Source organism: Crotalus tigris, unplaced genomic scaffold (genome assembly GCF_016545835.1).
Source record: "Crotalus tigris isolate CLP2741 ecotype Arizona unplaced genomic scaffold, ASM1654583v1 scf7180000024339.11422700, whole genome shotgun sequence".
In the NCBI taxonomy this organism is placed as follows: Eukaryota; Metazoa; Chordata; class Lepidosauria; order Squamata; family Viperidae; genus Crotalus; species Crotalus tigris.
In genome coordinates, this window is record NW_024100509.1 from 5830426 (window position 1) to 5856512 (window position 26087).

General features: G+C 43.6%; 1 protein-coding gene across 4 annotated transcripts in view; it reads left to right on the forward strand.

Annotated features, from left to right (window-relative positions):
* The first annotated feature begins 283 nt into the window (after positions 1 to 283).
* MGME1 (mitochondrial genome maintenance exonuclease 1) overlaps positions 284 to 26087 on the forward strand; it is a 46283-nt gene continuing 20479 nt past the window's right edge. The window contains exons 1-2 of one of the 4 annotated variants that reach the window (XM_039326121.1): positions 284 to 631; positions 1771 to 2341. In XM_039326121.1, coding sequence (XP_039182055.1) covers positions 1840 to 2341 — 502 coding nt within the window. In that variant the 5' untranslated portion in view covers positions 284 to 631; positions 1771 to 1839. The remainder of the gene's footprint in view (positions 632 to 1770; positions 2342 to 26087) is intronic. The other 3 variants (XM_039326122.1, XM_039326123.1, XM_039326124.1) reach the window with 3 other exon arrangements.

Sequence of the window (26087 nt, forward strand, 5' to 3'; positions counted from 1 at the left end):
TACTTTTGCTGAGTATTACGGTAAAACAGTTACGTGTGAACTAGCGCGTGTCCACTTTGACCATAAGCATTACTGCCTCTGCAGTAGCAACTGGAAAGCAGGAGCCGTGAGCTTAAGAGCAACATGCACTTAGATTCACAGCCAAACACTCGCACAAATATTTACAAAAAGTACCTGTCTTTTTTTTTTTTCTTCCCCACCGGAAATAAAGCACAATTTGAAAAGAACACGAGATCTTCCCTAACGTCCCGCACCGGAAGGGGGAAAGAAACAGGATCATTTTTTACAGACCACAGTGGGCTGTACATAAGCTGGGATTGTGTTCAGATCAACCTCTGATAACTTCACAAGACGAAGAATGTGCAGAGATATTTGATTTATTTGTTTAGGAAGCGGTTTGCCATTGTCTTCCTTCTGTCGTTCCTTCGCGCCTGACGGAACTTAATCCGTTTTGGCGAATGGAACTGAACTGAACCGAGTAGGGTAAGTGGAATCGTACGGGAAGCGAGATCGAGCCACGGCGCCAGAGAAGAGACGATTTTCTCCCCGGAAAAGAGAAGCAGCTTACTATGCCAGGCGGGGTATTATGGCACTGTAAGGTTAAAAACGTGTCTTATTCCTAAGGAACGAGGTACAGTATTGGTCCCGAGAACCTCTTCACATTTACTAGGCACCTCAGGAAAGCAGATTCCACAGGCGTCCTTTTTCGAAAATATAGTTGGCGTGAGAACAATCAGTGGAACGGCTTAACTCCAGAAGTTGTGGGTGCTCCAACAATGGAGTCTTTAAAGAAGAGGTTGGACAGCCATTTATCGAAATGTTTAGGGTCTATTGCTCGAGCAGGTCCCTTCCAATCCTATTATTCTGTGTTATTTGTCCTTAGTGATTTTGGAGGCAGGATTTCTGAATATCTTTCAAAACAACATTTTTTATCAGTCGCAGCAAATCAGCAAAAAAAAAAAAAAAAATTGAGACATGATCTCAATCCTGAAACAGTTAATTCTATAATATGGAGTTTGTATAACAAAGAACGGACTTAAATTACTTAATTTAATCTTAGACAACTACATAGACGTTCTTCTGCATAAATCCAACATTCACTAGGTTGATCCAACTAAGTGTGTATACGAACTAGTCAATAGTAAATAGGTTTCACCGATAATGTCAATCCTGCCTCAGCTCCAGCCTTTAAGTAAGAACTATCCTTGACCCCATTTACCAAAGCCAGAACTGAAATTTGTGTGCCAAAATCCCTAAGTTTAACTCCCCCATCCCAGCCACCTCCAAAGGCTGGTCTCTCATTGTCCAGTCATATTCAAATGAAGTGTTTTGGGAATGGTCTCTTCAACTATGGGCTGGCCAGTATGCAGCTGCATGCCATTTCCAAAGGACCTTGAAGTTGTATCTCCAGGAGGCACAGTGAATAGAGAACTCCCCCCCCCCCCCAGCTCTCTGTCCCCAAAGTACATAGCAGACTGGTACATAGCAGACTGGTATCAAGCAAATGTTCTGACAGATGTATTGGTATTTACTTCTGAGAAAATAAAGTATAATAATTAAAAATGTGCATTTACTCTATATAATGTAAAACCTTAAACTAATCAACAATAACTAAAGATATTTTGGTACTATTAATCATACCTCAATATTTTTCCTTAACTAGTACTTTATAATCTGTCCTTTGAAGGACTTCTAATGATAAAGCCTCTCCTACCAAAAAGCAGTGGCAATTCAGAGTAAATAATTATAACATGTTATCTTTTACACTAGGAAATAGGAAGTAGAAGTGTTTCCTAAAGAAAAAAAAAATTGGGATTTCACCATCTGTAAAGTTGAAGTATGGAGTCATTCCATCTGTTGATTAGGAAAAGTGGAAGTTTGACAGTATTTACAACACTGTTGAGTGAGAAAAATATTTTTCATAGATCTCTCACTATTTCTTTGCCTTTTTATAAGAAGAAAAGAACAGGGTATGAAAACATTGACTCCCCAAAATATGGAAATTTGATCCATTACCTCACTTCAGGCAAAGATAGATCTGACAGATCCAAACTGTTTGAAGAAGACAATGCAGGGTATCAATACAAATTTCCAGCTCATAAAACAAAAACAAAACTTCTTAAGAACTGGATTCCCTTAATGAATCCCAAGAAGAGCTCTTGGCATCAGAAAATTCACCCAAGGCTGCCTTTACAAATTGATATCCAAAAGAATAACTGGGCCAGTGTGACATCTGTTCTGCACCAGACAATGCCTGTAGAACAGGCTTTTTACCTGGAGAAGTGGAAACAGCGAATGATTCTAAACCTTGGGAAAGAAGGTTTTGAAGAATATGTTAAAAGTAAGTAAATAAATACATTAGGAATTTATAATAATTCTAAACACATTTATGCATTGTTTTTACTTATTAGATTTATTCCCTACCCCCACCCCCATTTGAAGTGTATGTGCTTGCTCCTCCCATTTTTCTCCACAATTAAATAGAATTTATGTATGGCTGAGAATAAAATGAAAAATTGATAATATAAGCTCATAATTCAGATCTTTGCCTCTGTAACAACATTTTGTCATTTTTATTGTATTTGATTATAACAGCAATCTAGATGCAGGCTTCTAGACAAAGCGTGTATAATTTCCACTTTTTATTTTAGTTTTTTTTAGTTATGTATTTTATATTTTTATTTATTTATATGTATAGTAAATACCTAAGGTTTAATTGGATTGAGATGATGTTAAATTTGATAAATATAACACCTCGCTCCAATAGTGTCTCAATAGTGAATTTTATTCCTTTAATATATATCGAGATTTTATGTAGAAAATATTATAAGAATATATTATTTGGTTGTGTTCTTGCCTACCAGTAATCCTTCTGATTTTTTCCACTGATTTATGTTAATAAAGTAGCTTAAATTATTTCCAGCTTTGTTAATATTTCTTAATAATCTTTGTTAAAAGTGCTGTAGAAGGTATTGCTTTAGGAATGGAGAGACTTGGCTACTGTGTGATTTTGGATCAGTGTCTCTCTCAGCCCAACCTATTTCATTGAGAATGCTGTAAAATATGAAGATGTATCCACTACACATCCTGCTTTGAGTTTCTATGTGAAAAGCAGGATATAAATCCAACAGTGTATAGAATGTCTGCCTTGGTTGTTCGATTTTCTGTTTTTCACCTACTAAGGAATGGTTGCATCTCAGAAAAAAGTTAAATAATTTTGATTATTTTTTTTCTCAGTGTTTATCCCACTTATTTTCAGAGTTTACAGGTAGTCCTCGACTCAAATAGTTCATTTCGGAACTGTTCAAAGTTACAACCGCACTGAAAAAAGTAACAATGACCATTTTTTACATTTATGACTATTGCAGCATCTCCATGATCATGTCAAAATTCAGATGCTTGGCAACTGGCTCATATTTATGACCATTATTGTGTCCCAATAACATGTGATCAACTTTTGTGACCTTCTGACAAGCAAAGTCAATGGAGAAGCCAGATTCACAACAGCCATGTTGCTAACTTCACAACTGCAGTGATTCACTTAACTGCTGCAAGAAAGGTCATAAAATGGGACAAAACTCACTTAAATGTCTCACTTAGCAACATAGATTTTGGGTTCAATTGTGTCATAAGTTGAGGACTGCCTGTACTTGTTTTGCATTGCTTTCACCTGATGTATGATATGATAAGGGGAAGTCATTTTTCAACCAACTTCCCTAAAGATGGGCTCCAGTACGAGTCCGAAAACTTGGAAGATAAAATCTCTGATTTCACTGACTGATCCAGATTGGAAAGAAAGACTGTCTGGTATAATCATGAATTATCTTTGACTCTCTTTTCTTTGTGTTTTATAAATGATTGGTACTTTGCAGTGTGGAAAACACAACATGCATAGTCCGGCACAAAGTCTGCTATAAATAAATAATGAAAAAAAGATTGTATGACATTGCTCAGTTTTCATATTATCCTAAGTTAAAGCTTTATCTGATTATTTTGAAAATATAATATCAATGTCACTTTTTTGCCTGCTTATTGTTACTAAATTCCTAACCCTCTTTGTAGTGATTTTCTTTCTTAAAATATTTAACTTCCCATAACATGCATTATTTATCATCCTTATCTATTTGGTCATGATTTTTCTGATGCTTAATTTCACCACAGTTGAAAGCATCCTTTCTTTTCTCCTGAATTCATGTAACCACATTATTTTTCATGTTTATTTCTGATTGTATTTCATTACATTTCATCCTTTTTTTTTGTAGAATCAAGATCACATGAGATGTTAGTATTGCTTTATAATGCCTTGTTAAGACCACACTTGGTATATTGCATCCAGTTTTGGTTGCCATGATATCAAAAAGATGTAGAGCTTCTAGAGTGCAGATTAGAACAACAAACATTATTAGGAGACTGGAAGCTAATATATATATCAACATTTGCAGGAACTGGGTATATGTAGTCTAATCAAAATAAGGACTGAGGAGGATATGATAGCAGTCTTCCAATATCTAAGGGGCTGCCCTGAAGGGGGGTCAACCTATTCTTCAAAGCAGCTGAAGGCAGTACAAGAAGCAGTGGATGGAAATTAAGCAAGGAGAGATCTAACTTAGAAAAAAAAATTCTGACAGTGAGAACAATGAATCAGTGGAACAGCTTGTCTTCAGGAGTTTTGGGTTACTGGAGGTTTTTAAGAGATTGTACAGCCATTTCTCCAGCATGATGACAGAAGAATCCACCAATGGGTTATTTCAGTCCTCCTGCCCAATCAGACCAAGTTATCAAGTTGTCACATCTCCTCATTATCTGGGACCTCCCAGTTTTCATCTTGGTCTTTCGCCCATGAGGACATGATATCTTGACTCTCTGTTGTTTGGAGCAGGTCAGACTAGATTTTACAGATTCATTGGTGGGTTCTTAAGATTAGGAGAATTAGTAGAGATTATTTTCCTTTCTGGAACTTCTGAACTAGTTTCCCTTCCTTCGGGGTTAGGATAGGACTCCTCTCCAGGACTGGGGGGGGGGCTCTTTTCCGAATCCAGCAGTTTGCTGAATCATTACAAGAATTCTTACTAAAAGAAGTGGGGAGAGTTTCCCTTCGTGCAGGTTATAGGGGGATTGCTTGTTTACCTTCCCAGTAAGTGCGTATGTGGTTCTTTCATCTGGTGGCTGCCATTTTGAAGCCTCGTGGCTTCTTCTATGACCGGGCTCGGTCAGAGATCCTTATAGCGGCCGCCATTTTGGATTCGCGGAACACCTTTTTGACGAAAATTTTGATTTGCTGCAACACCTCTGAGGGGCTTGCTAGAGCAAGCGACGGGGGAAATCCCTTTTGCTGACTTTTTTATTTGCTTGTAACTGCTGCTGAAGAGGAGGGAGCCTCATGGTGCGGTGATGAGCGTTTTCGCACCTAACAGCTGTTAGGCGCAATTCCCAACTCAGTTCCCTAAATAGGTAGAAAGCCTCGAATTTAGCCCCATTTGATTTTAGCTACTTTGGACTGTATTGGAGGCTCAGCTTAGTCTCTTCTTCCAGTTCCCTTCTCCCTCACGGAACCTAGAACATCCGCCATTTTGGGGACATATTTCCTCTGGGCAACGCCCATTTCACACCCATGCTAGGACGCCATTTTCTGTGAGTGCAAAAAAGGGGGGGCTTATTTAGCATAGTTCACAGAACTTTCATACATTGACATCATTTGTATTAATTTCATTTTGAGCCATAGTGTTTCAGAAACTACCTCCCTATTGAAGACATCTGTTATCACAAGAATGTGGATTCAGCAGCGGCACTGGTCCTTCAGGCCTGATCGCCATATTGCCTGTCTGCCCTTCTGCATCTAGTGGCTGCTTCACGATCCTGATCATTGCCACTATTGTGGGACACATTTGATTTCACCACCAACCATTGCGGAGTGACGGGCGCTTCTACGCCAATCGTGAGTTCAGGTTAGCCAGTGGGCCAACTCACGACAATCCATGTGAAGTCAGTCCCCCTTCACGGGGGTATAGGACGTCCCTTGCAAACCGAGTCAGTCCCAAAGTCACCTTTGGGTTGCATCTCGATGGAAATGGCAGAAAACACTGAGCCACATCCTTTGGACATGGACATCACCCCAGTCCAAGCGGAGCCAGCACCAGAGCCACCTTCAGGTAAGGCCAAAACCAAATCTACGCACGGTAGGAGGGCTGGCACGGCAAGTGACAGGCAGGCCGACCATACACACAGAGCCCTGGAGAAGCAATTCTCCCGGGCCAAGCGCTTGTCTGCTGGAAGAGGTCTTGAACTTTCGAACCCCACACCACCTGACACAGGAGCACCTCAACCGTCCACTTCGAGAGCTTGGTCGCCTGAAAATGTGCATCAGCAGGTCCCGACTCAGACCTTTGGTCAGGTAGGACCACCTCTGTTTGGGGAGGACCTTAATTTGCCCAGCCCATCGGCAGCACCCACCGCTGCTATCGCACCACCTGCTGCGTTAAGGCCTCCGCTAGAGCAGTCTTTCTCCAGCCAGCTCCGAGAGTGAATATCACAGGCTGTGTTCCAAGCCATGGCGTCAATGGGTCACCAGCAGACGTCTTCCATTCTGGGGCCTTCTGCACCAACAACCGCCACACATCCTTCACTGGAGCGGTCAGGTATGGTCTCCCCATCCCATTCTCCTGATTCCGACTCTAATGTTTCAGATTATGAGGGAGGTAAGGACGATTGGTCGGATTGCGAGGAATCCACTTATGAATCTTAGCCTATGTCAGAGCTGTTCAATGCTTCGCTTTTTCCTGCCTTGCTGCGCAGAGCCTGTGAAGCGAGTAAGCTTTCCTCCCACCAGGTCCCAAACCCCCAGTCTTCCTCTGATCAGGAAACTAATCCCCTGTTTGCTGAACCAGTAGACAAACACCTCCAAATTCCCTGTCCCCCGTTATTGCTCAAAAATATTCAGGGACAGTGGGAGTCACCTGCTGCTCAGCCAACTCAAGGTGCGACTGAGCGCAAAATAGTAGACATGACAAAGACTTTAGCAGACGTCTTGGAGGTTCCAAAGGTAGATGAATCTCTGGCCCCACTATTTTCAACTGCCAGTCTCCCGGCAGATGTATTGGACGCCCTTAAGGCAGAAGATAAAAAATCCGAAATGGCCTTGCGCAAGGCACATTTGGCATCTGCCTGGGCAACTAAGGCAGCAACAGCCACTTCCTTCTTTGCAAGGATCTCTATTACATGGCTTCATCAGTTACAGGAGAGAATTCCGCTGGAAGAAACCAGGATCCATCAGGATTTGACCAAATTATTAGCCACATCTGAGTATATGGCGGATGTCTCCCTGTATTCGGCCAAACATTCAGCCCGAGCAATGGCTTCCAGTGTAGTCGCTAGGAGGCTTCTGTGGCTAAAAAAACTGGAGAGCCGAAAGCAAACATAAGTGGCGCGTGGCCACAGCCCCCTTCACGGGTGGCAGATTATTTGGGGAGGCCCTAACGCTATACTTCATCGAGAACAAACAGAAACAAAAAGTCATTTCTGATGTAGCAAGGAGAACTACCAGATGGTTCCTCCCTTACAATCACCGACAGTCCTTTCAGACTGGGGCCGCAACAGAGTCTGCGCAACCATACAGGCCACCAGCTCCTAAGCCTGAGCGCTCATTCGATAGGGCAGGTTATAGGGACAGAACTAGGCACCAGCCACAAACTAAACATTACTTTCGTGGCAGAGGGGGTTGCCCCTTCCATCGCAGAAAATGACTCAGAGGCAACCCCTCCCATTGGCGGCAGACTCACTCTCTTCATAACGCCAATGGGAAAACATGACCACAGACGCCTGTCCCTGGAGTTCAAATCCATGCCATTAGATCACTTCATGTCTTGCCCAGCCATGAGAAACCCTGTAAAAAGGGGGCTCATGGAAGACGCTATCCAACACCTACTCACCATCAAGGCAATAGAGGAGGTTCCCCTGAACCAGGCGGGGCTGGGGTACTACTCCATCCTGTTTGTAGTCCCAAAATCCTCTGGGGGATGGAGGGCAATTCTCGATCTCAAAGGACTGAACCTCCACCTTCAATACAAGAGGTTCAAAATGCAAGCGTTACATTCCATTTGAACCAGCATCAGGCGGGGAGATCTATTGACCTCAATAGATCTAAAGGAGGCATACCTACACATTCCTATCCTCCCGGATCATTGCAAGTACCTGCTATTCTGTTACCTCAACCGACACTTTCAATACAGAGCCCTTCCGTTCGGCCTCTCCTCAGCCCCCAGCGTCTTTACCAAAATCCTAGCAGTGTTGGCAGCTCACTTAAGGCTGGTCCCAGTACGGGTCCAGTGTTATCTGGAACGACATCCTGATCCAATCCCTGTCAGTCTCAGCCGCCCAGTCGGATTTGGCCCTCATCATAAGGACCCTGCAGAACCATGGCTTCCTGATAAATTTCAAAAAGAGCCAGATGACTCCCTCTACCCGCCTGCTTCATCTAGGAGCGGTGATAGACACGGACTCATGCCTCGTGTACTTGTCAGAGGAGAGGCGCAGGAGCATCAGAGAACTGGCATGCAGGGTGAGCAGAGACAGGGCTGTGTCATTGGCTACGCTTTCTCAACTCCTGGGCAAGCTAACATCATGCATAGCAATAGTGCTGTGGGCCCGGCTACATGCCCAGGACCTGCAGTGGTTCCTGCTTCTGTATCAGAGATAGCATACCAGTACATCCAATCGGTTGGTCAGGGTTCCTTATCAGGTACGACTCTCACTTGGCTGGTGGACTTCATCGGCTATTCACAAGGGGACCCTATTCAAGGAGCCCAGTCGAGTTCAGGTGACCACGGACGCAAGTCTCTTTGGTTGGGGGGGCACATCTCCAATCCCAGATAGCTCAGGGTCGGTGGTCACAAACAGACCTCAAACACAGTATAAACTGGTTAGAGCTCAGGGCAATACATCTAGCTCTCCAAAAATTCCACACTGTAGTCAGGGGTCAGCATGTACTGGTCTGAACAGACAACGTGGCTGCAAATGCTCATGTAAATCGGCACGGGGGCACCCGGTCCAAATCCCTCATGACGGAGGCTCGAGCATTGAGCTCATGAGCAGAGAAACACCTGCTCTCCATCAGGGCCGAGCATATCTTGGGAGAGGCAAATCAACAGGCAGACTTTCTCAGCAGGTCGATAGTGGATCATTCGGAGTTGATGTTACATCCAGATATCTTCAGGGAGATATCGGTCCGATTTGGTCGTCCGATCATGGACCCGTTTGTCTCCCCGGGGAACGCTCAGCTGCCCAGATTCTTTTCTCGGTTCCCCTCCCAGGGAGCAGAGGGGACGGATGCGCTGCGCAGCAGGTGGCCACAAGGTCTGTTGTATGCCTTTCCTCCATTGCCTCTGCTTCCAGCAGTAATCAGGAAGATCCTGGAGGAGCAGGCGGAAGTGGTCTTCATCGCTCCTTACTGGCCCATGAGACCATGGTTTGCGGACCTGGTGAGTCTTTCATACTCAGCCCCGTGGAGGATTCCCGACAACCAAATACGGCTGATACAGGGGGATCTCCAACATCCAGACTCTCAATGGCTTCAATTGACCGCCTGGCACTTGAACGCCGCACCCTGACTAGGGAGTCTTATTCGGCAGAGGTGATCGCTATGATCCAGGCAGCCAGGAGACCGGCAACGAACCGCATTTATGACCATACATGGAAGACTTTCTGTCACTGGTGCAACAAGAATCACGTAAATCTATCACAGGTGACTATTCCCAGGGTACTGGAATATTTAATGGAGGGCGTCAACAAAGGGCTGGCACCCAACACTATACGCAGACAGTTAGCTGCACTTTCCTCGGTACTTTCATGGGCTTCCTCAGAGTCTTTATCAAGGCATCCTACTATCCGGGCCTTCTTTAAGGGAGTCACGAATAGCAGACCGCTTGTGATTCATAGGTATCCATCCTGGGACTTACCTCGAGTTCTTCAGGTACTAACCTCATCTTCCTTTGAACCACTCAAAATGTGCTCGTTGTGACACTTGTCACTCAAGGTCTCCTTCCTGATTGCTATTACCTCGACTAGGCGCATTTCAGAATTAGCTGCCTTGTCGGTTAGGGAGGATCTGTGCACGTTTCAAGAGGACAAGATGGTTCTCAGGCTAGACCCTTCATTCATCCCAAAGGTTAATACTGTTTTCCATAGAGCACAGGAGGTCATCCTTCCAAATTTCTGCCCTCACCTGTCACATGAATTGGAACGGCGTTGGCACACTCTGGATGTAAGGAGAGACTTACGACATATCAAGCGCACGGCGCCTTTCCGTAAGTCTGAAGTCCTGTTTGTGTCTTTTCAGCCTTCTTCAATGGGTCAAAAGGTGTCAGCTTCCACCATAGGTAGGTGGATCAGGGCCTGTATTGCAAGTGCCTACGTCTCTCTTGCCTTGCCTATTCCTCCTCATGTGACGGCTCACTCCACCCGCAGTGCTGCCACAACTGTGGCGTGGGCAACCCAGGCGTCCATTGAGGACATTTGCAGGGCGGCGACATGGTCTTCGCCATCACCTTTCATTAGACATTACCGTTTGGACAAATTTGCGTCAGCTGAGGCCGCTTTTGGTAAGCGTATTTTACAACAAGTAGTCACACCATCTGGGGGTCCGGCCCCAACTGACTCCCACCCTTAGGGACTCCGGATGCTTTGGTACGTCCCATTGGTGGATTCTTCAGTCATGCTGGAGAAGGAGCGTTGGCTTACCTGAACGCCTGTTCTCAGCATGATGATGAAGAATCCACGCCCTCCTCTACTAGATGTCAGTCAGGTCCGGGGAGGATACTTGTTATGTTAGTTTCTTTTAATACCTGCTTGAGAGTCATCACGTCAAACCGTTGTCATTGGCTATGCCGTCGATGAAAACTGGGAGGTTCCAGATAATGAGGAGGCGTGACAACTTGACAACTTGGTCTGATTGGGCAGGAGGACTGAAATAACCCATTGGTGGATTCTTTATCATCATGCTGAGAACAGGCGTTCAGGTAAGCCAACGCTCCTTCTCTGAAATGAGATAGGGTCTCTTGCTTGAGCAGGGATTGGAGTAGAAGACATCCAAGTCCTTTCCTACCGTATTATTCTGTTATTAATTATTTTTCACATTTTTCAATACATTTATAGGTTTTTTTTATTATTTTTGCTCCCGTCCCCAGTCCTCATATTTATATACTTCACATTCTTTCTGCCCTCTCCTTGTTTGTTTGTGTGTATTTGATCCTATTTTGTGAATTTGTGGATAGCAAAGAGCCTCTGCAGCGGTAGAGAGGTATTTGTGAATGTTTTCAGCTATCTACTCTGGGTTGTTATTTATATGGGTAGGTGCAGGACTTCTCTTTAGAAACAATCTCTTCTTCCAAATAAACAGTCAAATTAAATCTTTACTAACCTCAAAGATCAGCATAAGGAGGGTGGAGTACATTCAGTTAAAAAGCATTAAAATACATCAGAGTCTAAAAATAATTTCAAAAAGCTAAAAATATAAAACCGTATATATTAAAAAAAGTTTAAAAGGAATCATTAGATGAGTGTAGTGGATCATAAATGTACATGGCAGACTAAATCTATTGCAGTATAGAGCTGTGGTTCTTAACCTTTTTGAACGAATCGCCCCCTTGAGCCAATGAGGAAGTTGTCATTGCCCCCCTCCCGCAATATAATCTCTCAATCACAACATAGGAAATAATTCTTCAATTTATGCAAACACTTTTTTTGTTTTCTTTAAAATTGTCATCAGGACATATCGATGCTAATAATTTATTTCCAGTCTTTTTCCCATATCTCCCATATTCTGGCCAATGGTGCGCCACTGTATGGGTAGAGGCTGCTGCGCAACGCGCATGAATATAAGCGATGCGTCTTCACATATGTACGGCATTCTGTACTGAAGCTAGCTGGAGGAACATTTGAAAATACAATTCAATCCACTAATAGCGAGCGATCTGATGTTTTTGTATGACAGATATACAGTGATTCACTGTACGAAAAAATCTCAAAAGTGTCCCCAAAACTTCTCGCTCCATCGCTCCCATATTGCCCCCTTTTTGTTCCTTTGCCCCCTCATCGCCCCTTTTCATTCCATCACCCCCCCTTAAAAATGAAATCGCCCCCTGGGGGGCAATATCGCCCAGGTTAAGAACCACTGGTATAGAGCACTCTAGTGTGACAAACTGGATGTTAATTTATAGCACAAGTTATCTGGCAGATTTCAAGCACTGCTGTGCAGAACCTGACTGTCAATGGTCCAACTAGCAAATCCAACAAAAGGATTCCTCAAGGCAATTAAGTCCAAGCAGGCAAAATTTCATTGGATACAGCATCTCATAACTAAAGAAGCAAAAGATTCTGAGATTTCCCGCATGCTTGCTTGTTTAGTTAAACATTGGATTCTCGCTCCCACCCACCGGGCGTTCACATTGTCCAGTAGCAATATCTCTTTTTGTTGTGGGAACAGTTCACTTCTCCATCGAGCTCCTGCGGCAATGTCGTTGGCGTGGTGCAGGCTCTCTCAGTCCATGAACAGCTTCTTGGCATTCCATTCCCTCTCCCCTTTTCTTTGGCAAGGTTATGAAGCTAGCAGGCATTGTAGCAAGTCAATCCTGACATGTTGACTCCCTGAAAGAAGGGCAGACCTGGGAAAACATTAAACACAAATTTTCACCATTATTCATTAATACTCAATTATGGTTTGGAGCATTCTGGATAAGCATCATGGAATTTTCTTATTAATCAGTCTGCCCTAACATTGTGAGCAGCCACCCATTCCGCATCTGCTAAGGGATATCCCTTCCACTGTATTAAGTACTGCAGCTTCCCTTTAAAAACCTGTGAGTCTATTATTCTCTTAACTTTGTAGTGTTCCTCCCCTCCTACCATAACTGAAGGAGGAGGAGGCTCCTGTTCAGATGGCCTTAGGCTAGAGTCTTGAAGTATTTTTAACAAACTACAATGGAACATTGGATGGACTCATCTTAAACTTTTTGGCAATTGTAGTTCAACCGTAACTGGGTTTATAATCCGAACAATTGGGAAGGACCCTAAATATTTAGGGCTTAATTTCTTATGTGGCTATCTCAGTTTAAGATATTTTGTGGATACATAAACCTTATCCCCAATGCTAAACTTTTAGGGATTTCTCTTCCGATCAGCCTGTCTCTTATATGATTTCCTGGCCTTCAGTGCTTTCTGTACACCCCCCTACATGGCTTTTAAGGACTTCATCCATTCAGCTAGTGAAACTGAGGAGGGAGGTTCTCTTGGAAGTTCTGGCATCGGTATGAAATCATTCCTGTAACTATTTTAAATGGGGTAAACCCAATGTTATTATGTACCAAATTCTGCAAAAGGCAGGTGTTCCACCCAATTAGTTTGCTGATAATTTACATAGCAGCATAAATACTGCTCTATCAATAAGTTCACCTTTTCAGCTACCCCGTTAGTACTCGGATGAAAACTTGAGCTAAGCCCCTGGGAAGAGCCTATTAATTTTAGGAACTACCACCAAAACTTTGCGTTGAACTGCATCCCCAGTCTGAGATGATGCATCTCAGAACTCCGTGTAGCCGGTGTAAATGCTGCACAAACAGCTTTGCCAAACTTCTGGCTGATGGAATCTTCAGGCACACCATGAAGTGTGCCTGTTTCGGAAACAGGTTGATTACAGTCCAAATCACTGTACTCCCAGAACTCTTGGGTAATTCTACAATAAAGTCCATGGTGATTTCTTCCCATGGAGCGTTAGTTAGTGACTGGCTGGTGCAGTTAGCACAACAGCCGAGGGATCGCAGGGTTCCATACCCTACGGCTTATTTCTCTCTGTTTGGGGACCCTAAACGCAAGCAGTGAATTAAATTTATGGGGAATAGAATTATAGAGAAATGAAATCAATATAAGACTTAAACTTGGAAAGTGTGAAATCGATGGATTATGTTAAGATTCTCCTGGCAAAAGGTTATTGATGAAAATAAATGGTAATTATTTGTTTTGAAACCTGAAAAATGAACTGGTGCTGATATCTAGTGGTGGATAAAAATACTTCCCTAAATATACAGCCCAGAAAAAAACTTGTTATTGTGACCTTCAAAGCTTTAACTAATAAAGAACAGCTGCAATAAAAGAAAAGAAAACATTGTGGACTATCTACAAAGCAACAACTATAAAACCTAGAAAAAAATTGACCTTCCTGGATTATAAATACTTTTAAACTATGACTTTAAAGCAGTTGGCAGAGAAAGGAAAACTTTGATTTTTGGTCATTATGGAGCATCAGAGGTCTGCAGAAAGAACATATCAAGAAAAAATAAATGCTTCCCAGGAAGAAATGTATGTTATGTTACAACAAATACAAGTGACATTAATTTCAAACCATGGGGAAATTAAAAATAAATTTGAAAACTTAAGTGAATACATTCTCAATTTAACATCACAACAAACAAATTATCAGAAAACAAAAAAAGAGGGAGATCAAGTGAAGCAGATAACTGAACATAAACTAGTGGGAAAAAACTTAGAGATGGAATTTAATAATGGAAGGAACTGTGATGTAATCCAGATGGAGAAAAGCTTCCAGGAAATAATGGACATGGAAAAGATAACCTCTACATCAAGATTCCAAGAACTTGAGAGAAAAAAGATGATGGGAGAAACTAAGAGAGAGAAAAAGAAAAAGAGCTCTGAAGAATATTCCCACAAAAACACTCTAATTGGCTTATCTTTTGTGCTGACAACAACATCTACAAAAGATCTTGGGGTTCGATGAAATATACTGATTAGGAAAAAGATTTGGCAAAAAAAAAAAAGGGCTAAAGCCAGAATTAAGAAATTAGATGACGGAACGGGTTTGATGGAATACTTATTAAGTACTTGTTTGAATATATGTCAGAACCCATTCTTTTCCTAGGGGGGAATCCATCTCATTTTTTTTCCTAGTTCATTTCTTTCTGAGGGTTCTCCCATTCTCTTGAGCGAAGAAGACTCTGTGATATATTATTCTGCTTTGCTACAATGTATCCTTTCTGCTGTTCCTACATTTTTACTCTTTGAACTGTCACTTCCTTGATGTTACCTTGGGGTGAGAAAGGAATGTGCCTCCGGCCATCTCGCTGCAGAAGGGAAAATGCGAAGACCCAACATCTTTACAAGCATGAGAAAGGACCCCATTATCAGCTCCTTTCCCACAGCGGACAACACCTGGGGATTGGCCCATTCAAACTGACCGGATGAATTATTGGGGTGAGGTTATGCTTGGGACTCTTAACCTATTGATCTGAGTGGGAAACCCTCAGATCCTGCCTATTATGCCAGCTATCAGCTTCTCCTAATAAAAGTTCCTTTTGGAAAGAAACTGTTACAAGAGTCCTTCTTTCTTGGGATAAGGTTTTGAAGTGGGTCTGATAATATGGTTAAAGAAGTAAAATTTTGAATACAAATGAATTAACTTTAGGAACTCCCACCAGATTAGGAGGAATAGGGTCCTTAAGCAATGTAGTATTTTTTGCCTATGATATGAGAAATACAAAAATGTTTGGGATGATTTATATGAGGGAAATATACTAAATATAATGGATTTTGAAAACTTCAATATGCTTTAAAATGAAATATTGATTATAAATGTATTCTAGTTTAAGAGGATATTTTTAAAGATATTTTTTAAGAGGATAGTTTAAGACAATATATTATTTCTGTCCTTTCTGTTTCAAGATATGAAAAATGTAAGTGTTGGGATGGTTCATATGAGGAAAAAGACTTCAATATATAAGTGCAATTAACTTTAAGAAAATTTTAACATGTAAAAATGTTTTCTTTTGAATATTGAGGGGAAAATAAATTTAAATGAGAACTCTAAAAGCAGGATCTATGATAAGATCTAGATAATTTATTAGAAAAAAAAGCTTAATAATGAGGTGGAGGATATTCATAGATATTTAATGGTTATCTTCTAAAACTATCAAGAAATGTACTAATTTAAGATTGATAAAAGAGAATATTATTGGAAGAAGAGAGAATCAAGGAAAGCTACTATGTGGAGTATGGAACTATAGAAATTAACTGTTATTGATTATTTGTAAATGCAAATCCAGACAACACACTGTTTACTAAATATTGATGGTAATATGTAAAAAAACCCAATAAAGCGCGCACACACACACACACACACACACACACACACACACACACAGTTCTCTACTGGCTGCAACAGCCCCAGGGGCTTTCCTGGCATTTTGCAGAGGCACATATCAGGTATCCAGTAACATAGTTTTTTATGTCCTTGTTCATTTTGTGTCACCAGAAGGGCCTCTTGGCCAGATGGAGGGTTTTCATGAATCCGAAGTGCCCTTGCAGGTTTCACATGGCTTCGTTGCAGGATCTGGGTTCTTAGACTGGCCTTAGACTGGTATGGAATAAGCCATACAGTTTATTCTCCTTCCATGCCAGGTCTTCTCTCACTGTTAATGACTCTGAACATCCTTATGATTCCAGAACCACTCATCTTTCCTTAGGGCTTACTTCAGTTTTTGGGTTAACGCATTATTGGCTGGTTGCTGATGGTCCGACAATCCCGATCCTGTAGAACTGTGTGCTGCCAGCTGCCTGGAGGGAATGATTGAATTAACTATCTCTTTATGGGTACTTTTGTATTGGGGCAAGCGGGAGAATTCTTCCCCCCCCCCCCGGCTGGTAGCGAAGGGTAAAGCTGAACCTGTTGAAATACTGTGCCCATCGGACTTGCTTAGGGGATAGCTTCCTAGGAGTCCTCAGGGCAGCTAGATTCTTGTGATCTGTCCACACCTGAAAGGGGATCTTACTGCCCTCTAAAAATTGTCTTCAAGTCAGTAACACCCATTGGACTGCATAAGCCTCCTTTTCCCGTACTGTGATGTCTCTCTTGGACAACTCCTCTGCCTCTGTAGAGCCAGAAGCTGGCTCGAGGGAGAATGAGCTCATTCCTGGCACATTAGGGACTGAGTTAATTAATGACTCTGAACATCCAGCCAAAAGAGATTTACAGCTTCAATTGAAGACAGCTTGCAGGGGCGAGCGGTCAGTAAAAGTTAGGAGGAGCTGCCTTCCGTGGTAGATCCAAGAGCATACAGGACAGAGAAAAGACAGGAGCAGTGGAGATCTTCCAGATTACTCAGGAGAAAGTCCACCTATCTTGATGGGCTGCACCGGAAAGCTATTTATCACAGCAGGCAGAGGGAAGCGTTGCTGGGAACATGTTTGGTTTATGGTTGTGTATTCCTTGTGCTTCCAGCTTGACTTTGTGCCTTGGGGACTCTGAACTTCTTTTGCCAAGTGAGCTCCTGTGGGTATATTTCAGTTCGGCCTGATGGAGTTAACTTTGGTTGATGGACTTATTTGTTGGAGCAACTTTCCATTTTTTTATGGACTATTGGCCATTGCTTGGTGGATTAACCTTGACCTGGATATATTTGGGACAGTTCCGAGGCTGGGTGAACGGAATTGCTGGGGAACAGCAATAAACTCTCTAAACCCACACTTTATGCGTGAGTGAGTGAATGGAACAGCACACATACTGCCTTTTGGTGTCGGTTAACTTCCAGGAGGTGTAGGCACAGGGTTGGCATTTTCCCTGCTCATTCTTCTGAAGTAGGACAGCCTCCAGTGCTATATTGCTTGTGTCGCCCTGGATCATGAATAGTTGTGGCAGATTTGGGTGCTTAAGGCTCAGTTTCACAGCAAAGGGCTGTTTCAACTTCTCGAAGGCCGCTTAACATTCCATAGTCCAATTTAGTGGCTGGCTCAGCTTGGGTTTAGCCCCCCTCCTCCCATTTTTAACAGCTCAGTAATGAGCAGAGCTATTTGCATGAATGAAGGGATGAACTGCTGGTAAAAGTTGGCAAAGCCCAAGAAGCTTTGCAGCTGCCTTCTGGTTCGTGGGGCTTCCCATTCTAATATTGCTTTGATCTTTCCAGGGTCCATCTCCACTCCTTCACTAGATACATGGTAGCCCGGGTAGTCCAAGCTAGTTTGTGGAAGTCACACTTGGATAGCTTGGCATAAAGCTTAGTTTGCAACAGTTTTCTCAGCACCTCTCTCACTAATTTCACATGATCCTCTATTGTCTCAGAGTAGATGAGAATGTCATCCAGATACACCCCCATCCCCTTGTATAGGTGCTTATGCAGCACCTCATTAATCAGCTGCATGAACACAGTGGGCTCTCCCTGTAATCCAAAGGGCAACACCTGGAACTGGTAGCACCCTAAAGGGCAATTAAAAGCCATTTTCCATCCATCCTCCTCAATCCTCACTCAGTAGTATGCTTCAAGTCCAGTTTGGTGAATACCTTCCCTTTGGACATGTACCCCAAGCATGTCTCTCAGGAGGGGGAGGGGTACATATTGGGGAACGGGGGTACATGCAAACCCCGTTCCCCAAAAATTGATGCACTATTTTAAAGAACCATCCTTTTTCTCCTTGAAAAGCACCAATCCTGCCACCCTAGATTTTGCTGGCTGGATAAAGCCACTAGCCAAATTCTTATCCTCAAAATTCTGGAGCTCTTCCATCTCTTGTGTCATGGAGTGTATCTTTGGTTTGGGAAGCTTTGCCCCAGGCAGCAATTTACGCAGTCCAAGGGGTGGTGAGGTGGGAATACGTCTGACTCCTGCTCGCTAAATACTCCTGCCAAATCAGTATTTCTTCGGGAGGCTCGGCTCATACATGCTTTGTTAGCAATTTAACTGACTCAGCTTTCACTTTCTCAGATGACATTGCCCATTTAACTTTCAGTGGTTTCTCCACTCCCTGCAATTTCTCAACTTTGTTCCTTAGGTACCGCTTGCTAATCCTCCAGTCAGTTGATGGATTCCATTTCTCTGCCAACTTTGGGGCTATGATAAACTGAATGGTTTCTTCATGGGCTCCTGCCTTGAGACTCACTGGCTCCATTAGGCAGGTTGCAGGCACCTTCCCCATGAGTCAACTATCCACCTGCTTGAACTTCATGGGCTGTCTCAGTCTGTCTATGTTTCAGCCCTACCTTTCCCATCTTCAAGCTGACTAAGCACTGGGTGCATCCTGAGTCTAACAAGGAGGTAAAGCTCCCCCTTACTCCTGATTGGGGCACTAAAATCTCGACTCGGTTAGTGGGGTGATGGCTCCACTTACCATCAGGTCGTCTTTCCCCTCGCTATCACTGGCATAGAAGACCAGACCAGGCTTGTGGGGGGTTGGCGTTCCCTTCCTTTCGCTGGACAAGGGGGAAACCTCCATGACCTGTTGCGCTGCCCACCTCTTCATCTTCGGTGATTTCTTTGGCTTAGGCTGGCTCAGGGCTCTTGGTATCGATACAGGCTGGGGGGCTAGGCAGTTAGCAGTCCAATGGCCCTACTTGCCACATCGGAAGCAAGCCTCTAGAAACTAATTATGGAGTTGCTCACTTGCGCATTGACAGGCGCTTCTCCTGGCCTTGGGGGTGGCTTTCTTGAGCTGCATGCTACCTGTACTCCCAACAGGTCTAACTCTACCCTGGTAGCCAGCTGATATCATGCGTTGAGGTCGTCCATGATCTCCTGGGGCAGGCAGTTGTGATATAGCTCCTTGTTTAGTCCGTCTCAGAAATGGTAGACCAGTAAGTGCTCCGGCCACCCTCTTAATCTATCAGCCAGGCTGCAGAATTCTCGAATATAATTGGCTACTGATCAACTTCCCTGCCTTATAGAGTGGATTCTGGTTTCTGCCCAGCGGGCCTGTGTGGGGTCTCCTGACCCGGAGCTCCTCTAGGAAGTCATCCACATCTCCCAATTCTGGAACTGCCTCATCATGGAATGCCACCACCCACTCAGCAGGTTTTTCCTCCAGATCCATGGTAATGGGAGGGAGGGAAGGGGAAGGAAGGAAGGAAGATTGAAGGGGAAAGGAAGGAGATGGAGAAGGAAGGAGATTGAAGGGGAAAGGAAGGAAGGAGAAAGAGATTGAAGGGGAAGGGATGGAGATGGAAGGAGGGAAGGAATGAAGGAAGGAGGGGAAGGGATGGAGATGGAAGGAAGGAAGGAAGATTGAAGGAGAAAGAAAGGAGATGGAGAAGGAAGGAGATTGAAGGGGGAAGGAAGGAAGGAAGAAGAGAGATTGAAGGGGAAGGGATGGAGATGGAAGGAAGGAAGGAAGATTGAAGGGGAAAGGGATGGAGAAGGAAAGAGATTGAAGGGGGAAGGAAGGAAGGAGAGATTGAAGGGGAAGGGATGGAGATGGAAGGAAGGCAGGAAGGATTGATCTTTGGAGAGTCATGTTTTTCCAGATGGTGATGAACTGCAACTCCCAGCATTCCCCACTCTTCCACAGTGCTTTTTAGGGTTGCTGGGGATGGTAGTCTGCAGCCCCCCATCCTCATCCTGGCACCTCTTGCCCTCTCCCAGCCACTCCCCACAGGACCTGCAGCGGCGGGATTGTGGGAGCCCCTTTCCACACTGTGCAGCCCTTCACTGCCATGACCCTTCCCCAACTTGTCACATGTGAGAGGGGCGCAGCCGGAGCGCCAGCTCCCACTCAGGCGCCGCTTCTCCCTTCCCGGCCCATCTGGCTGGCCTCCGACGCACATGCGGGCATCGCCCTCTTCCCCGCCGCATGGCCGCTTCCGAGGCCCAGAGCCCGCCAAGCCAGGAAGGAGTTGCTCCTGCCCGCCAGGGCCGCGCTGGACATCAGAGGGCTAAGGCAGCCTCCGGCAGTGAGGGAGGTGGGCGGGGCGGCGCGGGGGAAGCTCTGGTGCGGTGCAGAGGGTGGCCGGGGCGAAGCGCGGCCAGGCAACCAGGAGGCATGGGGACCAGCTCAGTACTGCAGCTCAGCTCAGCCGGCAGCAGCAGAGCAGCCCAGCAGCAGCACCAGCAGCGGCCCAGACCCGGCTCAGCTCGGACCGGACACCCATGCAGCTGAGCCGGCCCGGGGCGGCGTTGGGAGCACATGGGCTTGCCATGAGCCGGGAGACGGGGAGGATGCAGCCAGCAGCTGGCCAACATCCTCATGGCCTCCTGACTCCTGACAGTCAGCTGGGAGTTGGGTTGGCGTCCGGACGTCGGAGGGGAACCGGCAGGGCCACTACACACCGCCTGGCTCCCAACAGCCAGATGAGAGTTGGCCCGGCGTGCGCACATCAGCTGAGAGTTGGCCTAGCCTCCACGTGTCAGCCTGGCTCCTGGAAATCAGCTGGCGGTCAGCCCGGCTCCCGGCCAGCAGCTGGGAGTTGGCATGGCTGCTGCGGGATGGCGCTGAGGCGGCAGGAGCAGGCGCTGTCAGAGGTGAAGGGTGCCCTGGAGGCGGAGCCGGAGGAGGAGGATGGTGGCGGTGGCGGCCAGATAGAGGAGCACTGTCTCGGTTCCTAAGACCATCGGAAATATGTGTTTTCCAATGGTCTTAGGCAACCCCTGTGAAAGCGTCATTCGACCCCAAAAGGGTCGCGACCCACAGGTTGAGAACCGCTGGTGTAGCCCAAACTACAAGCAACCGAAGTCCAAAAGTACTCCTTCAAGCTGACTGTAACAACTTGTTTGGAACTGGGTAAGAACAGTTATTTTCTATCTTCTGTTTGGAAACTGATTTCCTGGGGGGGACCCCAAGAAGCAAAACACTTCTGAAAGTGAGAAGGAGGGGGATTTTTACCCCATCCTCCTGCAGACGGGAGCAGTGAGTTAAACCTTTCAGGGAGAATAAAAATATTGTAAGGACCCACCTCACTTTACATCTTAAGAAGACAGAACTCTTGGAATGTCTCTTCCAACAGGCATCTTTATTAAGAGAAAATGATTGCAGGCATGCTAGACAGGACCTGGGGAATTCTCTCCCATCCTTCAATGTTTTTATTAAAGTGTTCCTAAGCAGCCCACACCCCACAGTTCTTCCGGGCGATGATCACTCATCTTCTCTTTTCCCAGATCCCAGACGTTGCATTGTTCCCCCCTTTTCCCTCACTGCCGGCAAAAGGGAGACTTCAGAGAGAGTAGATGAAAGGCGATGGCCATATTGTTATGGTCAGTCTTCTTGATGAGAATCAACATCCAGTCACTTTGTAGTTTAATGAAGGAAGTGAGAGTCATAAAACCCCCTATTCTTATCCTCCTCCCCTTTCGTAGTATGACAGATCCAGAGAGAGTAAGAAATGGGTTTTTATCAGAGTAGGTAGCTAGAAATGAAATATAATTGGATTCTGACAAATATATTGAAATAAAAGAATATAAAACTTAATTTGGATAAGTTTGAAATTGGTGGAATTTGTTAAGATTTTCCTTTTATATCATCAAACCAGAAGTAAATGTTTATTACTGAAAGAACTGGTGCTGACATCTAGTGGTTTATGAAAATATTACAACAGCTGCTCTACTACAGAGACTGGCAGGGCCCAGGAAAAGATAAATTTGATCTTGATGACCTTCAATGTCTTAATAACAAAGAACAGCTCTGAGAAAAAAACCTAATTATGAGACAGAGGAGAGAGATTTCAAGATGGAATTTAACAATACTAGGAATTATGACTTAATCCAGATGGAAAAAAAATTACAGGGAACTCTGGACATGGAAAAGACAAACTACACTTTAAGATTACAAAATAAGTTGAGGACATGAAAAAAGATTTGGTAAAATGGATTTTGCCAGGAGAACTATGAGATCTTGAGAGACAAAAAATAATAAATAAAATCAAGAAAGACAAAAAGGAAAAGATTTTCAATGAATATGAAGAGGCGAAACCTTCCTATAAAAATATCTTACCTGTTTTGCCTTTTGTACCTGCAACAACATTTATAAGATTATGGGAAGATTCTTTGACTCATTGAAGGATATTGAACAGGAAAGATGTTGGGCAAAAAAAAAAAAAGACTAACATGAGAATTAAGAAATTAGATGATGGGAAGTACCAGAGGGAGTATTGAAAAATTAAACATTTGTTTCAATATGGTTAAAGAATTAGAAAGATTTTTAATATAAATGAAGATTAGTTTAAGAGGAATGAGCCCCTAAAGAAATATAGCACGCCTTCTTTCCTTTTTCTTTTGTGTTTGATTTTTTTTTTTTGACATGAGAAATATAAAAATGTTGGGATGATTTATATAAAAGAAATGTTTTCTTTGTTTTGACTTTTTTCTCTCTCTCTTATTTTCTTTTAAGATATGCGAAATGTAAAAAAATGTGATGGCTTGTACGAGAAAAAAAGATTTAAATACTTAAGTGTAACCAATTTTGAGAAAATATTAATCAGTCAGAATGTTTTGAATACTGTGGGGAAAACAAATTTAAATAAGAATTTATGATGAGGCAATCATGATGATTAATAAAAAGAAACTTTATACTGATGTGGTTATTATTTGCAGAAACATGAGAAAAATGTTTATATTAATTGTCATTTATTTAAATTGTTGTTGTTTGTTGTTAATTGCGAAGTCGTGTCCGATCCATCGCGACCCATGGACAATGTTCCTCCAGGTCTTCCTGTCCTCTACCATCTTCTGGAGTCCATTTAAGTTCACACCTACTGCTTCAGTGACTCCATCCAGCCATCTCATTCTCTGTCGTCCCCTTCTTCTATTGCCCTCAATCTTTCCCAGCATTAGGCCCTTCTCCAGTGAGGCCTTCCTTCTCATTAGGTGGCCAAAGTATTTGAGTTTCAACTTCAGGATCTGGCCTTCTAAAGAGCAGTCGGGGTTGATCTCTTCTAGGACTGACCGGTTTGAACGCCTTGCAGTCCAAGAGACTCGCAGGAGTCTTCTCCAGCACCATAGTTCAAAGGCCTCAATTCTTTGGCGCTCAGCCTTTCTTATGGTCCAACTTTCACAGCCATACATTGCAACTGGGAAAACCATGGCCTGGACTATAAGCACTTTTGTTGGCAGGTTGAGGTCTCTTCTTTTTAGTATGCTGTCTAGATTTGCCATAGCTTTCCTCCCCAGGAGCAAGCGTCTTTTAATTTCTTGGCTGCAGTCCCCATCTGAGGTGATCTTTGAGCCCAGAAAAATAAAATCTGTCACTACCTCCATTTCTTCCCCATCTATTTGCCAGGAATTGAGAGGGCCGGATGCCATGATTTTGGTTTTCTTAATGTTGAGTTTCAAGCCAACTTTTGCACTCTCCTTCTTCACCCGCATCAAGAGGCTCTTTAGTTCCTCTTCACTTTCTGTCATTAGAGTGGTATCATCTGCATATCTTAGGTTGTTGATATTTCTCCCGGCAATCTTAATTCCAACTTTTGATTCATCTAGCCCTGCCTTTCTCATGATGTGCTCTGCATATAAGTTAAATAGGCAGGGCGACAGTATACAGCCTTGCTGGACTCCTTTTCCAATTTTGAACCAATCAGTGGTTCCGTGTCCAGTTCTCACTGTTGCTTCTTGACCTGCATATAGGTTTCTCAAGAGACAAATAAGATGGTCTGGTATTCCCATCTCTTTAAGAACTTGCCACAATTTGTTGTGATCCACACAATCAAAGGCTTTAGCATAGTCAATGAAGCAGAAGTAGATGTTTTTCTGGAACTCCCTAACTTTCTCTATGATCCAGCATATGTTGGCAATTTGATTTCTAGTTCCTCTGCCTCTTCGAAATCCTGCCTGTACTTCTGGTAGTTCTCAATCCACATACTGCTGGAGTCTAGCTTGTAGGATTTTAAGCATAACTTTACTTGCATGTGAAATGAGTGCAATGGTGCGATAGTTTGAACATTCTTTGGCATTGCCTTTCTTTGAATTGGAATGTAAACTGAGCTTTTCCAGTCCTGTAGCCACTGTTGAGTTTTCCAAATTTGCTGGCAAATTGAGTGTAGCACTTTTACTGCATCGTCTTTTAAGATTTTGAATAACTCAGCTGGAGTACTGTCACCTCCACTAGCTTTGTTGTTGCTCAGCTTTTCTAAGGCCCATTTCACTTCACATTCTAGGATGTCTGGCTCGAGGTCAATGACCACCCCATCGTGGTTATCAGAGACGCTAAGCTCGTTCTTGTATAGTTCTTCTGTGTAGTTTTGCCATCTCTTTTTAATCTCTTCTGCCTCTGTTAGGTCTCTGCCATTTTGGTCCTTTATCATGCCCAACTTTGCATGAAACGTTCCCTTCATATCTCCAATTTTCTTGAAGAGATCTCTGGTCCTCCCTATTCTGTTGTTTTCTTCTATTTCTTTGCACTGTTCATTTAAGAAGGCATTCTTCTAGCTATTCTCTGGAATTCTGCATTCAATTGGGTGTATCTTTCTCTTTCTCATTTGCCTTTCTCTTCCCTTCTTTCCTCAGCTATTTGCAAAGCTTCCTCAGATAGCCATTTTGCTTTCTTGCATTTCTTTTTCTTTGGGATGGTTTTAGTTACTACCTCTTGTACAATGTTGCAAACTTCCATCCATAGTTCTTCAGGCACTCTGTCTATCAGATCTAATTCCTTAAATCTATTTGTCACCTCTACTGTATATTCATCAGGAATATGATTTAGTTCGTACCTGAGTGGCCTAGTACTTTTCCCTACTTTTTTCAATTTAAGCCTAAATTTTGCAACGAGAAGCTCATGATCTGAGCCACAGTCAGCTCCTGGTCTTGTTTTTACTGACTGTATAGAGCTTCTCCATCTTTGGCTGCAGAGCACATAGTCAATCTGATTTCTATGTTGACCATCTGGTGATGTCCATGTGTAGAGCCGTCTCTTGGGTTGTTGGAAAAGAGTGTTTGTTATGACCATCTTATTCTCTTGACAAAATTCTATTAGCCTGTGCCCTGCTTCATTTTGTACTCCAAGGCCAAACTTGCCTGTTATTCCGGTTATCTTTTGGCTTCCTACCTTAGCATTCCAATCCCCCATGATGATAAGGACATCATTTTTTGGTGTTAATTCTATAAGGTGCTGTAGGGCTTCATAGAACCGGTCAATTTCATCCTCTTCAACACCAGTGGTTGGGGCATAGATTTGGATTATTGTGATATTGAATGGTTTGCCTTGGATTCGAATTGAGATCATTCTGTCATTTTGGGGATTGTATCCCAGTATTGCTTTTCCTATTCTTTTATTGACTATGAAGGCTGCTCCATTTCTTCTGAGGATTCTTGCCCACAGTAGTATACCTGATGGTCATCTGATTTAAA